Source organism: Saccopteryx bilineata, chromosome 1, assembly GCF_036850765.1.
Source record: "Saccopteryx bilineata isolate mSacBil1 chromosome 1, mSacBil1_pri_phased_curated, whole genome shotgun sequence".
Taxonomy (NCBI): domain Eukaryota; kingdom Metazoa; phylum Chordata; class Mammalia; order Chiroptera; family Emballonuridae; genus Saccopteryx; species Saccopteryx bilineata.
The window spans coordinates 90,719,778-90,735,933 of NC_089490.1; the positions used below are offsets into that span (position 1 = coordinate 90,719,778).

The 16,156-nt window shown below is 49.9% G+C and overlaps 1 protein-coding gene across 4 annotated transcripts in view; it reads left to right on the forward strand.

The window, feature by feature from the left end:
• The window catches only part of MYH9 (myosin heavy chain 9), a 102,235-nt gene that overhangs the window by 73,405 nt on the left and 12,674 nt on the right, over positions 1-16,156 (forward strand). For all 4 annotated transcript variants that reach the window (XM_066259355.1, XM_066259347.1, XM_066259338.1 and 1 more), the window contains 13 exons: positions 521-635; positions 4,044-4,237; positions 4,501-4,622; positions 5,397-5,466; positions 7,209-7,369; positions 8,227-8,335; positions 9,961-10,092; positions 10,519-10,725; positions 11,211-11,348; positions 12,392-12,515; positions 13,444-13,615; positions 15,366-15,578; positions 15,989-16,133. In XM_066259355.1, coding sequence (XP_066115452.1) covers positions 521-635; positions 4,044-4,237; positions 4,501-4,622; positions 5,397-5,466; positions 7,209-7,369; positions 8,227-8,335; positions 9,961-10,092; positions 10,519-10,725; positions 11,211-11,348; positions 12,392-12,515; positions 13,444-13,615; positions 15,366-15,578; positions 15,989-16,133 — 1,902 coding nt within the window. The remainder of the gene's footprint in view (positions 1-520; positions 636-4,043; positions 4,238-4,500; positions 4,623-5,396; positions 5,467-7,208; positions 7,370-8,226; positions 8,336-9,960; positions 10,093-10,518; positions 10,726-11,210; positions 11,349-12,391; positions 12,516-13,443; positions 13,616-15,365; positions 15,579-15,988; positions 16,134-16,156) is intronic.

Genomic DNA, 16,156 nt, shown 5'->3' on the forward strand with positions numbered 1-16,156 from the left:
CAAGGCACATAGAGAAAGCAATCAATGAACAACTAAGGTGCCACAACAAAGAATTGATGCTTCTCATCTCTTTCCCTATCTGTCCCTCTATCTCTTGTCTCTGTCACCAAAAAAAAACAACACTATTACATGCTCATTAGAGAAAACTTAGATATCCTGAAAAGACAAAGAAAAAACAAAATTTTTTTGACCTATTCCTAAAAAGAAATAGTATAACATATCTTTTGGCATATGTCTTTCTAGGATATTTCTTTATTGTCAAAAACCATTTTAGGATATTCTGTTGTATAGCTGCAACATAGCATTGTTTTTATTGTTTACTGTCTTCATACACCACAGAGAACCTCTTGTTGCTACTTTATTGCCCCTGTCATTTATCATTTCCTTCTTAGGGTTAGAAACACTGGTTCAAGGGGTGTGCGTATTTTTTAACTTTCCCACACATGGGGCTAGCTTGTCCTTTGAGAGCCTGTTCGTGCTCTCAAGAGCACCTTATGATTTGGGGCCCTGGCTCTTACAGGTGGATTACAAAGCTGATGAATGGCTGATGAAGAACATGGACCCCCTGAATGACAACATTGCCACGCTTCTGCACCAGTCCTCTGACAAGTTCGTCTCAGAGCTGTGGAAGGATGGTATGCCCTTTGCCCTCCGCCGCTGTCTTTCGGTGCCTACATCTGGGCTTCTCTCCACCTTTGCAGTGGCTGAGCCACAAAACAAGGAGCACTTCTCCACTTGACATAGGCAGTGGCAGGGTGGAGGGGTGTTCATCTGCTGTAGCTCCCACAACAGTGTCTTCTTTGATCCAAAGGGATGAGGCTGTCCTTGAATGCCCTTGAGCGTGCTTCATAGCCACTTCCTCTGAGGGCTTTGCCATCCACAGACATGCCGCAGCACTCTCCACATGTGGGAAGTCACAGGCAGCCCAAAGCCTGGCTGCACAGGTCCCTGTCCCATGCCTCACTGTGCTCTTGCCTCTCCTTGGTAGGCTGGTGGCTTTAGAGTTGTGCTTTCTCACGGTTTTTCCTTCTTTCTGCCTGGGTTTTGCTTTAACCTCTCTGTTGCAGAGATGCAGAGCACTCAGAGAGCCTATTTCTATCAACGCTTTCCCATTCTCCACCTAGAACCAGGTGACTGGCCACCCAAAGTGGCGTCCCTTGTGTGTGTGTGGTGCATCCAGGGCTGTGCAACAAATGCTTCTGCTGAGTTTTTCATACCGTTGGCTCTTCCTGCCTGACCATGCCCCTGCCCCAGTCTGCCCTGAGCTTGTGGGAAAGTTCCTCCCCATTGGACCTATTGCAAGCCTCTGGTCGAAAACCAGCCAAATCAGGAGACTTTGTGTTATAGATCTTAAAAGCAAAATAGGTTGTTTAAAAACCCACATCCTTTTTAGAGCTCCACTTCGTAAAGGCGGTGTCTTACTGCTTGAATGGCTGCAGGTGTCTCAGCATGAGGTTTAGGCATTATGCACGCTGCTGTGTGCATGTGCACCTGAAGGCTCAAATGGCATGTGTGTTCGTTCACCGAGCCCTCAACCAACACCCACCCATGGTGCTGTGCCTCCAGGGGGCAGGACAGGCCCACATGAAATGACCAGTTTTTACAGGGCATATCTGATCTTCTGGCTGGAAGATCTCAGTGACCTTGACAAGCCAGCCACTCCCCGGGAACCTTTGGTGGCCAGTAAAATAGGCCTTGGTTGCAGACGTTCAAAAATGCCTCCATTTTAATTGGTTCGTTGGGTCTGTCCTCAATCCTGGCTTCTGTCTTGAGTTTCTGTCCTTTTTGCTGTCTTCAAATAAATAATGAAGATCTAGCCACAAAGAAATATGAAACAGACTGTCACAGAATTCTTAACTCAATAATGGAAAGGCTTCATATTTAATATTGTCTCTCTCTTCAAACTGACCTCAAATTGCTGACCGCTTTGGGCTTGTTATTTACACCTTGGAGGAAGCTCTTCATTTCATTGCTTTGGGCGTGGGTCATGGTGGCAAGGGCAACTTCTTAGAAGGTTTGGTTTAGATCTGTGTTTTTCAGCTGTTGGTCCATGGACCAGTTCCAGTCCACCAGAAATTTCATTGTGAGGATTATAGAATCTCTAATCATTGGGTCTGTGCTCTTCATACATCAGGGTGATTAACTGTTTTATGGACCAACAGTTAAAAAACACTAGTTTAGATGATAAAGACCTGTGACATGGAGACAAAACGAGTTGTAGAGTGTGAGGAGTCCTGACTCTGGGATAGTAACTGTTGGTAGTGCTTCTTTTGCACACTCCATGTCTGATACCACCATGTGCTGTTGTGGGTCCCTGGCTTAGGAGTGCTGCCTGGGCAGGTCCCAGGTGGGCCATCGTCAGTTCTGTGGCTCCACTAGCGGTGGGAGCTCTAGTGCTCTCATCTCTGACTCCTAGACTTGTGCTTTAGGTAAAAGGCAATGGGAATTCAGGATACTGATTTTTTTTTTTTTCCCAACACTAACCATAGGAATACAGAATTCTGTAAGACAAGTTTTAACACCTCCTCAGAGCCAGGCTGGTGAAATAGCTGGACTCACTATTCCAAAATACATTATTAGCTTTATTGTGTTTTTTTTTTTTAATTTTTCTGAAGTGAGAAACAGGCTGGCAGAGACAGACTCCTGCATGCACATGACCGGGATCCACCCAGCAAGCCCACCAGAGGGCGATGCTCTGTCCATCTGGGGCATTGCTCCATGACAACTGGAGCCATTCTAGCACCTGTGGTGGAGGCCATGGAGCTATCCTCAGTGCCTGGGCCAACTTTGCTCCAATGGAGCCTTGGCTGTGGGAAGGGAAGAGAGAGAGAGAGAGGAAGGAGAGGAGGAAGGGTAGAAAAACAAATGAGCACTTCTCCTGTGTGCCCCGGTCCGAATTCTTTTTTTTTTTTTGTATTTTTCTGAAGTTGGAAACGGGGAGGCAGTCAGACAGACTCCCGCATGCGCCCGACCGGGATCCACCTGCCACGCCCACCAGGGGGCGATGCTCTGTTGCAACCAGAGCTATTCTAGCGTCTGAGGCAGTGGCCACAGAACCATCCTCAGCGCCAGGGCCAACTTTGCTCCAATGGAGCCTTGGCTGCGGGAGGGGAAGAGAGAGACAGAGAGGAAGGAGAGGGGGAGGGGTAGAGAAGCAGATGGGCGCTTTTCCTATGTGCCCTGGCCGGGAATCAAACCCGGGACTCCTGCACGCCAGGCCTACGCTCTACCACTGAGCCAACCAGCCAGGGCTCCGGTCCGAATTCTAACCTGGGACTTCCACATGCCAGTCTGACGTTCTACAACTGAGCCAGCCTGCCAGGGCAGCTTTATTGTGTTTATTTGGGAATGGAAGCTTCTAAAGTGGGCTGAAGAGAGATAATGGGGACATAGCTATGGATTGTTCCCCAGGAGAGACCAGTCTTAGTGGCTTTACGGTATTTTCCTCCTTTTTTTTTTTTTTTTTTTTTCATTTTTCTGAAGCTGGAAACAGGGAGAGACAGTCAGACAGACTCCCGCATGCGCCCGACCGGGATCCACCCGGCACGCCCACCAGGGGCGGTGCTCTGCCCCCCAGGGGGCGATGCTCTGCCCATCCTGGGCATCGCCATATTGCGACCAGAGCCACTCTAGTGCCTGAGGCAGAGGCCACAGAGCCATGCCCAGTGCCCGGGCCATCTCTGCTCCAATGGAGCCTTGGCTGCGGGAGGGGAAGAGAGAGACAGAGAGGAAAGCGCGGCGGAGGGGTGGAGAAGCAAATGGGCGCTTCTCCTGTGTGCCCTGGCTGGGAATCGAACCCGGGTCCTCCGCACGCTAGGCCGACGCTCTACCGCTGAGCCAACCGGCCAGGGCCGTATTTTCCTCTTTTCTCTTCCTGCTCATAAGGTCAACTGTGCATTCATCATTTGGAGATGACTGTGGACTCTAAGCAAAAAGGGTTCTGGTGTTCTGTAGTGTTATGTGTTTTTCTGTCCAGATGTCTGTCTCTTTGCTGTCCTGCTGGGACCACTGGATATTCACCTGCTTTTTTATGGTCTCTGCAGTGGACCGTATCATCGGCCTGGACCAGGTGGCTGGCATGTCAGAGACGGCCCTGCCCGGGGCCTTCAAGACACGGAAGGGCATGTTCCGTACTGTGGGGCAGCTCTACAAGGAGCAGCTGGCCAAGCTGATGGCCACGCTAAGGAACACCAACCCCAACTTCGTCCGCTGTATCATCCCCAACCATGAGAAGAAGGTGCGGCTTCTCGGTAGTGGGGTGTGGGCAGGCCATGGGCAGGCATCCCGCCCTTGTCTGTGTCCTCACCAGCAATGATTCCTCCCCCACAGCACACCCAGTGCCCTCAGTGAAGTCTGTCAGCCCACTCGAGGCACTCCAGGAGATAGGTTGCATGTGGACTGCTGACTCCTGAAGCTTTTGCCCTGTTGAGTCCAGAGGGGCCTACCCAGCCTTTCTCTGTGAATTCTGAGGCACAGAAGCAACCCGTGTGTTTTCTTTAGGCTGGCAAACTGGATCCCCATTTGGTGCTGGACCAGCTGCGCTGCAATGGGGTCCTCGAGGGTATTCGGATCTGCCGTCAGGGCTTCCCCAACCGGGTGGTCTTCCAGGAGTTCCGGCAGAGGTGAGCCAGGGCCTGCAGCCCATCTCTCTTGGCAGGGACCTCCAGCAAGGAAGCCTTTTTTTCGGCCACCTTGAGCTGAGGTCTGGCTGGCTCCTCACACAATCCTTCTTTGCTCCACCCTCTACATGAAAAGGGATTTCCCTTCTTTTGTTGCTGAAATGAAAGTGATCTTGTTGGCCTTCATGCCTAGTGAAGGGCCTAGCACTGTTCACTGCAGTTAGAGAAGCTATGGAATATACGAAGGTGAGCCACAGACTTGGGTATTAAAGGAACTTTATGGAAATAGAAGTCATATAATACTGCAGCTTCCTGTCATAGAGGTCATAGAGAGGGACATTAATGACACTGTCCTATTTGCCTCATGACTGTTGAGTGCCATTTGCTATCGTGATGCAGCCCTCTATTTTTCTTAGGTCATACTGTTTATTAGCAGTGTCCAGCAGCACCTCAGGAAGAGATGAATGGCCTTCTGGGGTTAAAGACGTGGATACTGGGCAGTTAGCAGTTAGTAAGCCCAACATAAAGTTCACCCTTGAGTGAGTTAAATAGTACAACATGAGTTTTCATTCACTTTCTGGAAAACACTAAGCCTTCTTTGTGCCATTCAACCCAAGGAAAGAGGGTGGGATTTGCTAAATGTCTTCTTTCATTAAGAGATGTGAAAGGAATTCTACGTCTGCTACACTGTTGGGATGGTCCTCTCTCACCAATATTCTAGGCCATGTGGGATTGAAGCAAGGGATAAATTGACTCAACTTCTTTTTTCTGCCATAGATATGAAATCCTGACACCAAGTTCCATCCCTAAGGGCTTCATGGATGGGAAGCAGGCATGTGTGCTCATGGTGAGTTGAGCTCCCTCTGGTTGGAAAGACCTATGGGTCAGGTGATACCCATGCTCTAATGGCATTTCAATGCTCTAGGTCTGATTCTGCAAAGTTTCCCGAGTGGCACCCTCCTTGGCCCCTGGATAGTCAGGGATGGTGCACAGGGATAAGGTGGCATGGAGGGAACTAGAGCTGTGGCATTGCAGGGCTCTGATGTGAGATGGTCCCTTCCTTTTGGGGCATATGCTCATGCATTCTTGCTCACATCTTCATGCCCAGTGTGATCAGGAAGGCAGCTTGCATCCAGGGCAGCAGGCCTGGGGTGGCACTAACACTGTCCTAAAGTCCCTGGAACCCACACTTTTAGACATTTCCTCTCTCTTCCTCTATCCTAGAGCAGAGCTTGACAGACAGCATATCCTCTGAACTCTGCTGAATGAGTGAGGGCCTTGTGGTGACTGAGTGGTCAAGCTGGGGCTATATCCCACCAGTCATTTTTTTTTGCTTTGCAGGTATCTTGTTGTTTTTGATGTGTCCAGGATTAGCAGCTACTGCTTTTGCTTTGCTTTGCAAAGATTCAGGAGGGAGGGTGGACTGGGGGGTGGGGATTGGTGGGAGGAAAGAGAAAATGGAAGAAAAAACACCCACTATGTGCAAAGCATTGCATTAAGTGATAGGGAGATCGAGGCCAGGAAAATGAGGGAGAAGACATAGCTCTCTGCTCTCTGATGCTTACCAGCTGATGGGAAAGAAAGTGTGAAGGATGGTGGGTGTGCCTCCAACTGGCATCTGCTCCACCCTTCCTTGAGGAGACTGTTGGTTGCTAGCTAGGTGAGGGGTGTTCCTCCTTAAGGCACAGGCAGTTCTCTCCACACTGTGCAGAGAAGGTGGGGCCAGTCTCCTGAGGCTCATTGTAGAGAAGGGATGAGGAGTAGGGAGGGGAGACACCCACGTTGGCACAACCTCCCCTTGTCTTGCCTTCTCCTCCAGGGCCTCATCCAGGACTGCCCAGGCCATTTGTAGTCAACAGGAGTCGCAGATCCCACTTGCCCCATTCAAGGCTCTGTGTTTTCAGAACTTGCTCTAAATCCCTTCTCTCCCAGGTAGACAGTCTCCTGCCAGTGGGCTTCACAGGAGAGCCTTGTTACTGTACTGAAACTGCTCAGTAATGATGACAGCAGAATGTATTCAGCCTTCAGTACATGCTCGAGCCCATGTTCTGCATTTTCTACATCTGTTGTTTCATTCCCACAGCTCTGCTACAGAGGGGATATTATTATTTGCTCTGTTCGTTAACTTTTTTTTATTGAAGCATTCCTCTTTCATAACTTAGGGAACGTGGGTTCATAGAGGTTAAGGCCCAGGATGTCCTAGTATTTGAACCTGGGTCTGGCCTGTTTTGGATTATGTACTACTCTTAGTGACTGATGGTGATGCCTGGTTGGAGGGTGGCAGCCTTGCGTTTGAACTGTGTGACTGCAGTGTGCACAGGTGGGAGGTAGAAGGAAGAGAAGATCTTTAAGTTCCCTTTAATGCTGAGGTTCTGTGTTCTCCTCAGGTCTGACTTGTCACTCTGTCCCATGCTGGAACACACCTGTCCCTCTTTCTAGCGTCACCCTGAGCCCTAGGAGATAGGCTGCTCATCAGAGAAGCAGCAGCCCCAGGACTGACCCTCTCTTGCTCCCACCCCTAGGTAGGCTCTCAGCATCGTTCTAGGGCTCTGGGTGGCATGTAGTAAATGGCCTTCTCTCCTGGTCTAGATCAAAGCCTTGGAGCTTGACAGCAACCTGTACCGCATTGGCCAGAGCAAGGTCTTCTTCCGGGCTGGCGTGCTAGCCCACCTGGAGGAGGAGAGGGATCTGAAGATCACTGATGTTATCATTGGGTTCCAGGCCTGCTGCAGGGGCTACCTGGCCAGAAAGTGAGTTCCAGAGACATTGTCCCTCACCTAGCCTGTCCCGCACTCAGGTCCCTCTGAGCTCTCCTGGTATAGACAGGCACTTTGGGAATCTGTGACCTTGGGAGCCCTAATGCCAGTCAGGTATCTGTCCAAGGGAGGCCCACGTGGCTCTCCCTGATTCCCTGCTTCCTGGATTCCTGCCTGATGTTTAATGTGACCAGGTTGACAGGAGGTGACTGTGCTTCTATCCTGGCAGAAGGGATAAGCCCTGAGGGTTCCTGGTCACTGGTACTCCTTGCTGTGTCCCTCATGTGGGGATTGACACCCATAGCCTAGCTGTCCCCAGAGTACCCCAAGTTCCCAGGGGAGGAGGCTGCCCTTTAGTCCCAAGCAGCTTCTTTGGTAGCTAGGCTCACCTGCTGCAGGACATCGGTAAAGCAGCAGCACCCTGGTCCCTGAGCCCGTGTCTGTGTGCAGGGACATACGCTCTGAGCGCCGGGAGCCAGAGCCCTCATTGATCCAGAAGCCCTGTTGGCGGGTATCGAGGGTGGGGAGCTGAAGCCAGAGGGTGGACTAAGTGACCAGAGATCACTCTTGGCTTGGGTCTGTAGTCAGTGCACAAGGCTCTTTCCCCTCATTAACTCACTTGCCTCTTCATGATGGAGAGTGGTCCTGTGACCCAGACCCTTGCCATCCTCTGTAATGTCACCCATAGGACCCAACCCCAAGGCTAGCCTCTTTCCCTACACTTCTGTTTTGAGGTGCTCCAGGCAGGGGTCATCCTTCCAGAGAAGCTTCCAGGAGTGAGGTCAGGACTGACAGGTTAGAGGTCTGCTGTCTCCCTTCCATGAGGTACTAATCATGTCCCTTGCTCACAGGGCCTTTGCCAAGCGGCAGCAGCAGCTGACGGCCATGAAGGTCCTGCAGAGAAACTGCGCTGCTTACCTCAAGCTGCGGAACTGGCAGTGGTGGCGGCTCTTCACCAAGGTTGGTCCTGGAGGGGTCTCAGCCCATGCTTTGCATCTTCTATCATGGCAGAAGGGATAAGCAGGCCTATCCCAGCCTCAATGTGGGTGGGACTCATGTCACTGGGAGGGCCACTTTGCCTTTGCCTCCCCTGTGCCTGGCAGCATGACTCCAGGGTGGTCCTGCCTGTGCTGTCTAGGGGCACGTAAGCCGTCACATTTGTCTGATGTGAATGGCCACGGCCTGCTGTCAGGCTGGGCTAGGGTGGCTCAGGCCCCGCTTGCCATGGCCATGCATATCTCAGTGCTGCCCTCCTGGGAAGCCAGGCAATCAGAATCTTTTTACGTCACTAGACAGGTCCTCCCCAGCTTTTAAAATATCCCTTTTAATAAGATGATTAATTGCTTTTGTTTATAACAACTAATTTGTAGTAATTGTGGAGAATTAGGCTAATAAAACACATAAAAAAGAAAATAAAAATTCACCCATAATTCCTTCAATACCAAGCCAGTGTCAACGGTGAACAGATGTTTCAATATTTATTCCTTGCTGTCTTTTTTTCACTGCCTATAAACTATATACATTCTTACGTAGCTGAACTCTGGCTTGTATAAAGTTTTGTATTTTGCATTTTTCAGCTAAAATTTTTTTATGAGCATCATTTTTAGAAAGTCAGCATATGGTTCCCTAGAGATGTTCATAAATTGGCTACTTTTCCAATGACAGGGGATTGTTTTGTTTTGTTTTTTCTTCGAGACAGACAGGAATGGAGAGAGATGAGAAGCATCAATCATTAGTTTTTGTTGCGACACCTTAGTTGTTCATTGATTGCTTTCTCATATGTGCCTTAATCGGGAGCTCCAGCTAAGCCTGTGACCTTGGACTTCAAGCCAGTGACCATGGGGTCATGTCTATTATCCTATGTTCAAGTTGGCAACCCTGCACTCAAGCTGGATGAGCCTTGTCCTCAGGGTTTCGAACCTGGGACCTCAGCATCCCAGGTCGATGCTCTGTCCACTGCACCACCACCTGGTCAGGCTCCAATAATGGGTTTTTGTGTTTTGGGTTTTTTAGCAAGAGAGGCAGAGAAGGACAGACAGGCAGGAATGGATAGAGATGAGAAGCATCAATTGTTCAATGTGGCACCTTAATTTTTCATTGATTGCTTTCTCATATGTGCCTTGACTGGAGGGCTACAGCAGACTGAGTGACCCCTTGCTCAAGCCAGCAAGCTTGGGCTTCAAGCCAACAACCTTTGGGCTCAAGCCAGTGACCACAGGGTCATGTCTATGATCCCAAGCTCAAGCCAGCAACCCCACACTCAAGCCAGATGAGCCCACGTTCAAGTCGATGACCTCGGAATTTTGAACCTGGGTCCTCCTCAGCCCAGTCCTATGCTCTATCCACTGCACCACTGCCTGGTCAGGATCTGATGATGGGTTTTATACTAATTACTAATTTTTCATTATCATAAACCTTCGTGCATACAGAGGGACAATTTCCCTGAAATGCACACAGCCACCAAATTGATTTCCAGAAAAATTGCAGCCCCTCATGTTTCCACAGGTGAGGGGAAAGCCTCATGGCTGTTGTCTGTGACCAACATCTTCAGCTGAGCATGTCTTTGTCTCTATCTCTTCTCTTAGGTCAAGCCGCTGCTGCAGGTGAGCCGCCAGGAAGAAGAGATGATGGCCAAGGAGGAGGAGCTGGTGAAGGTCCGAGAGAAGCAGCTGGCTGCAGAAAACAGACTTACCGAGATGGAGACCCTCCAGTCCCAGGTAAGTGTCTGTGGACTCCACCCAGGTGGTATAGCAGATCCTAGTGCTGCCACCTGCTGGCCACCTGTAGGACTGGCAATTTTGGAGTTTAAAGAGCTGTTTCACTAGAAAAATAGTCTCTCTGTAGACTTAATCAGGGTTAGGATGGTATGAAAAGGTCACAAGTATTGGGTTTGAGGCCCACCTTCAGCACTTTGCTGTTCTGAGCCTGTTTCCCAGGGATCTTGGTATACAGCTCATGGCATAGTGGTAAAGGATAAAGAACACGATGTATAGAAAGTGCCTAGGAGCCTAAATGCTCCCAAGATGAAAACTACTCTTTGTCAGTATGGTCCTCTCTCTGGTGGCCAGAGCTAGATAGAGAACATCTATACTGGAATGGTTTGAGGAGGTTGCAAGGAATTTGTATTTTGCACATGTTTGCAGCTCATGGCGGAGAAGTTGCAACTGCAGGAGCAGCTCCAGGCGGAAACAGAACTATGTGCTGAGGCCGAGGAGCTCCGAGCCCGTCTGACTGCGAAGAAGCAGGAGCTGGAGGAGATTTGCCATGACCTGGAAGCCAGGGTGGAGGAAGAGGAGGAACGCTGCCAGCACCTGCAGGCGGAGAAGAAGAAAATGCAGCAAAACATCCAGGTAATCCAGCTTCCTCCTCTCAGGAGAGGGCAGGACTGAACACCAGACACGGGGAGGGAGAGACGGGGTGCCGTCAGGAGCTGTGACACAGGTACTGGAGGGAACACAGATATGGAAGTGCCACAGTAGGCCAGCTCCTCCCCCTTTGGTCCACCTGGGGTAGCATTTGAGAGGTTTTCTCTTTGAGACAGTTACTTCTCACATGAGACAGCTCCCCATGTGCACTACCCAGTGAGTATCACAGTGCTTCAGTCCCTCCCCTAGTCCTGCTCTGGCCAGTCTGGGCAGCACAGGGCGATCAGCTTTGCGCTCTGCCACATCACCACTGCTGGAAGCTTACTTGGGAAGTACCTAGTACAAGCGAGCACATGATTGGACCAGGGTTCTTGTCCCTGTACACTACAGTGGGAGTTGAACCACATCTCAGCCCCACCACTGGGCTTGTATGGCTTGCGCGCCTCACAGTCCTTCTGGCTCTGTGGTAGGAGCTAGAGGAGCAGCTGGAGGAGGAGGAGAGTGCCCGCCAGAAGCTGCAGCTGGAGAAGGTGACCACCGAGGCCAAGCTGAAGAAGCTGGAGGAAGACCAGATCATCCTGGAAGACCAGAATTGCAAGCTGGCCAAGGTGAGCTTTAGCGTGCAGGGACCAAGCTGCAGAGAGTGAGTCGGGCCCAGGCTCACGGCCGCACCTTCTCACTGCTGTGTGCAGCACTATGGCTTCTGCTCAGTAGCAGATTCTTCTTCCTGGGTGTCCCATGGCATCCGGGCGCCAGGGTCATATTTAAAGGGATGTTTCTCATAACTGAATGGGGCCTGGGACAAAGGTTTGACATTTCTTCTCATAAGTTCTTCATAAGTCTTGAGACCCAAGACTTGGTAGAGCTGAACCACCTGTGCAGCATTGCACGTAAAGTCACTGGTGAGGTTTGAGCACTTGGTAGCTTGGCACTGAGGTGTGGGTACCTCTCCCTCAGCCTTCTCCAGAGTGGTGGCCATTCCTATTGAGAACCAAGCTGGGTCCCTATCAGCTAAGTGAGCAGATAGAATCTGGAATTGTGTTAGGGAAGAAGGAACAACAGTCAGAATGCCATCCTCAATCCCAAGGGTAGAATGGGGGGCTAGAGGCGGGATGTCTACATGGGAGCTCTGTGACTCAGGCAGCAAGGTTCTCCTGCTGAGTGACCGCTATGCTCTTACAGGGAGACCCTACTGAGATTAGGACTTCAGTGGTGTCACACATGCAGATAAGTTAGGAGGGCAACCTAGGACACTTTGGGGACATGAGGCCGTGCGAGGTCATAGCCCACTCAGTGGACAAGCACAGAGCAAGAAGAAAGTGGTGTCTAAATTTCCTCAGCAACCCTAGCTGCTACTTGGAAGCCTTTCCCAAAGGGAATACCCAAAGGGATAATACAGGTCCAGGAAGGGTTTGGGTACCCACATTTATAGATCAAGAAAGCTTATCTGGCTCTTTAAGGGGAGTTACTGATCTTACAAAGTGACACCTTTGATCCACGAAGTCCTTCTAAATCAAGTATTTAAGTTCTTGTCCTTGCATTTAGTCCTAAATTACTGGGCAAATCCTATTTTGAAGCGAGCCAAAGTGGCTGTGCCCAACTAATGCTAAGCTCTGACCCACCCTCACACACACATTCCTCACCCCTCCAGGAGAAGAAGCTACTGGAAGACAGAATAGCTGAGTTCACCACCAACCTCACTGAAGAGGAGGAGAAGTCGAAGAGCCTCGCCAAGCTCAAGAACAAACATGAGGCCATGATCACCGACCTGGAGGGTAAGAGGTTGATGAGCAGGAGCTGTTTGACCTGGGGGAGCCCGAGGCATCCATCACGTGGGGCCAGTATGGGCATCATTGCCAGGAATGGGAGCATTAGGTAGGTGTCACACTCACTTGACATGGACAAGGCTCAGGGGCCACAGCAGCTATCACTACGCTCAAGACCTAGGGTTCAGCATCGGTCCCTGTGGGACTCTGGGCCACCAGGCACCAGCGCTGTGTGGTTTGGAGGGAGATTCCCTCAAGTGAAGAGTGTTCAGAGGAAAGCCCTGGTGTCTCTGTTGCCATGTACCATGGGTTGTGCAAGCTTTCAAGACTTCCTAAGAGGTTCTAGGTTGGCCCTACCCCCAGCTCTGTCTGCCACTTACTGTGTCATCCACTACTTCTTATTTCATGTCCATGAGCTTTCGTTTCTCTTCCTCTAAGGGGACTAACTGTATGATGCTGTGGACATGCTACGTGTACCATAAAATGCTAGACCAATATTGCAAGGTCATTGCTTGTCTTGGGGCAGGGATACAGTTTGTGTCTTCATCTCCCTGTGTTCTAGGGATCTGTGGTGAGGAGGATAGGGCAGACATGCAGGTCTGGCTGTCTATGGACCCATTACCCTTGCCCCTTGAGAGGAGTGGACAAAGGGGCTTGGGGATATCCTGAAGCTGTGAGCTCATGCCAGAAACCACTGTACCGTCTGCGGAGATGTGGGGCAGTGGTGGGGCTGGACAGACACAGGACCTGGCAGCTCGTGGTGATGTGCTTTTCCCTCATCCAGGAACTAGTATGAGTATCTGTGTATTGCGATCCTTTAAACCTCATGCATGTTTTAGAATAAATATGCAGTGTTTATGTAACAATTAAAAACAAAGACAGCAAAGTCTACAACTACTGAGGGATCTGCTGGCTTCTCCTCATCATTCCTTCTCAGAGCGTCTCCGAAGAGAGGAGAAGCAGCGTCAGGAGCTGGAGAAGACCCGCCGGAAGCTGGAAGGAGACTCCACAGACCTCAACGACCAGATTGCTGAGCTCCAGGCTCAGATCGCAGAGCTCAAGATGCAGCTGGCCAAGAAAGAGGAGGAGCTCCAGGCTGCCCTGGCCAGGTGAGAGGCGGAGCATCGGCCTGCAGCCAGTGGCCAGTGCCCAGTGCCAGCTTCCTGCTGTGGCTCTTGGTGCATCAGTGAGCTGCAAGCATTTGCCCTGCTGTTGTTCTGCAAGCTGTTTTCATAGCAAAACATTTCCTGTGCAGTAAAGGCACTTTTCTTGTCATTTGTTTATTTGTTTGTAATCCTAAAAAGGCATCCACCATATCATCCAACCAACAACAATCCTTTCATTTCTTTAACTTGTTTTAACGTATTGGCTACAGGCTTTTTTTTTTTCCAAATGGACTTTATTTCTTAGAGTAGTTTTAGGTTTACAACAAAATTGAGCCAACCATATGGGGAATTTTTCTAAACCTCCTCTCAGCATATGCATGGCTTTCTTTCCCTGTCAGCATCCTGCACCAGAATGGTTACATTTGTTACAATTGATAAACCTATGTTGACACATCATTGTCACCCAGAATCTGTGGCACATTTGTATTTTTATTTTGTTGCATTCTTCATGGACTGTAACATTTTATTTCCTTCTTTTTAATTTTCCATTGATCTGAGAGATGAAAACTAGGGAAGGAAGGAGAGAAAGAGGGAGAAGAAGAGGGGGTAGGGGGGAGAGAGAAGCATCAGCTTGTCTCACCTAGTTGTTCCATCCAGTTGTGTACTCATTGATTGCCTCTTGTACATGCTCTGACTGAGGGTTGAACCCGTGACTTCAGCGTGCTGGGACGATGCTCTGTCTGCTGAGCCACCCAGCCAGGGGCTTATTTCCTTTTTATGTATTTGTTTATTTAACATTTGAACTTTTTATGTTTAAAACATTGAACTTTGACCAGGCTGTGGCTCAGTGGATAGAGCAGGGGTCCCCAAACTACGGCCCGTGGGCTGCATACGGCCCCCTGAGGCCATTTATCCGGCCCCCACCGCACTTCCGGAAGGGGTACCTCTTTCATTGGTGGTCAGTGAGAGGAGTACATTGACCATCTCATTAGCCAAAAGCAGGCTCATAGTTCCCATTGAAATACTGGTCAGTTTGTTGATTTAAATTTACTTGTTCTTTATTTTAAATATTGTATTTGTTCCCATTTTGTTTTTTTACTTTAAAATAAGATATGTGCAGTGTACATAGGGATTTGTTCATAATTTTTTTTTATAGTCCAGCCCTCCAACGGTCTGAGAGACAGTGAACTGGCCCCTTGTGTAAAAAGTTTGGGAACCCCTGGGATAGAGCATTGGACTGGGACATGGAGGACCCAGGTTCAAGACCCTGAGGTCACCAGATTGAGAGCGGGCTCATCTGGTTTGAGCAAAGCTCACCAGCTTGAGCCCAAGGTCGCTGGCTCGAGCAAAGGATCACTCGGTTTGCTGTAGCCCCCCAGTTAAGGCACATCAGTGAACAACTAAGGTGCCACAACAAAGAATTGATGCTTCTCATCTCTTTCCTTTCCTGTCTGTCTGTCCCTATCTGTCTCTCTCTGATTCTCTCTGTCTCTGTCACACAAAAAGAAAAAAAAATTGAACTTTAATTTGGAAAGTGAAATGACTTCTGTATGAGGTTTTCCAATTCTCAAAGTAGTATTGCCCTTACCTCTTCTATATAGTGTGCCTCAGTTATTTTTGCTGAGTGAAGCTTCTTAGGGCCATGATTTGGACTGCGAGAGTTGGCTTTGGCTGCCTCTCTCTAAAACCATTCCTAAAAACTCTGCTCTTTAAAGGTGAAATGGCCTCATCCTGATGTTTGTTTCTTTGGCAGAGTGGAAGAAGAAGCCACCCAGAAGAACATGGCCCTAAAGAAGATCCGTGAGCTGGAATCTCAGATCTCTGAACTCCAGGAAGATCTGGAATCTGAGCGTGCTTCCCGGAATAAAGCTGAGAAGCAGAAACGGGACCTTGGGGAAGAGTTGGAGGCTCTGAAAACAGAGTTGGAAGACACCCTGGATTCTACAGCTGCCCAGCAGGAGCTCAGGTGTGCCATGGGACAGACTAGCCAAGTCAGACAGAGAAAAGGAGGCCATGGCCTGGAAGGGGTGGATCCCAGGACTCTGAACACACACAGTGGCCTTATTGTCATACACCAGAAAGCGGGACAGCTGAAGGCCCCTCAGCATCTTCTCTCTATTGAAAAATCTAATCAAGAATCTGTCTTGAAGTTTGGGTGAGGCAGGATGGGCTGTAAGGCTGAAAGGGTACAGGAGCCTCTGCAGTGTATTTGAGCCTGGGCTGTAGGCTGGACAGCTGAGGAGGGAGGCCCTTAGGCAGAAAAGCTGCCTGAAGTGACCCATGCACCTTGCTGGCCTCTGTGCAGCCAGGGAAGAGCCCCAGGGGCAGCATTGCTCCAGGGTCGCTGGCCTCCATTCTGAGGGTATTTCCCTCCAGGTCCAAGCGTGAACAGGAAGTGAATATCCTGAAGAAGACCCTCGAGGAAGAGGCCAAAACCCACGAGGCCCAGATCCAGGAGATGAGGCAAAAGCACTCACAGGCTGTGGAGGAGCTGGCTGAGCAGCTGGAGCAGACAAAGCGGGTGCGTGGGCCTCCCCCAGGGGC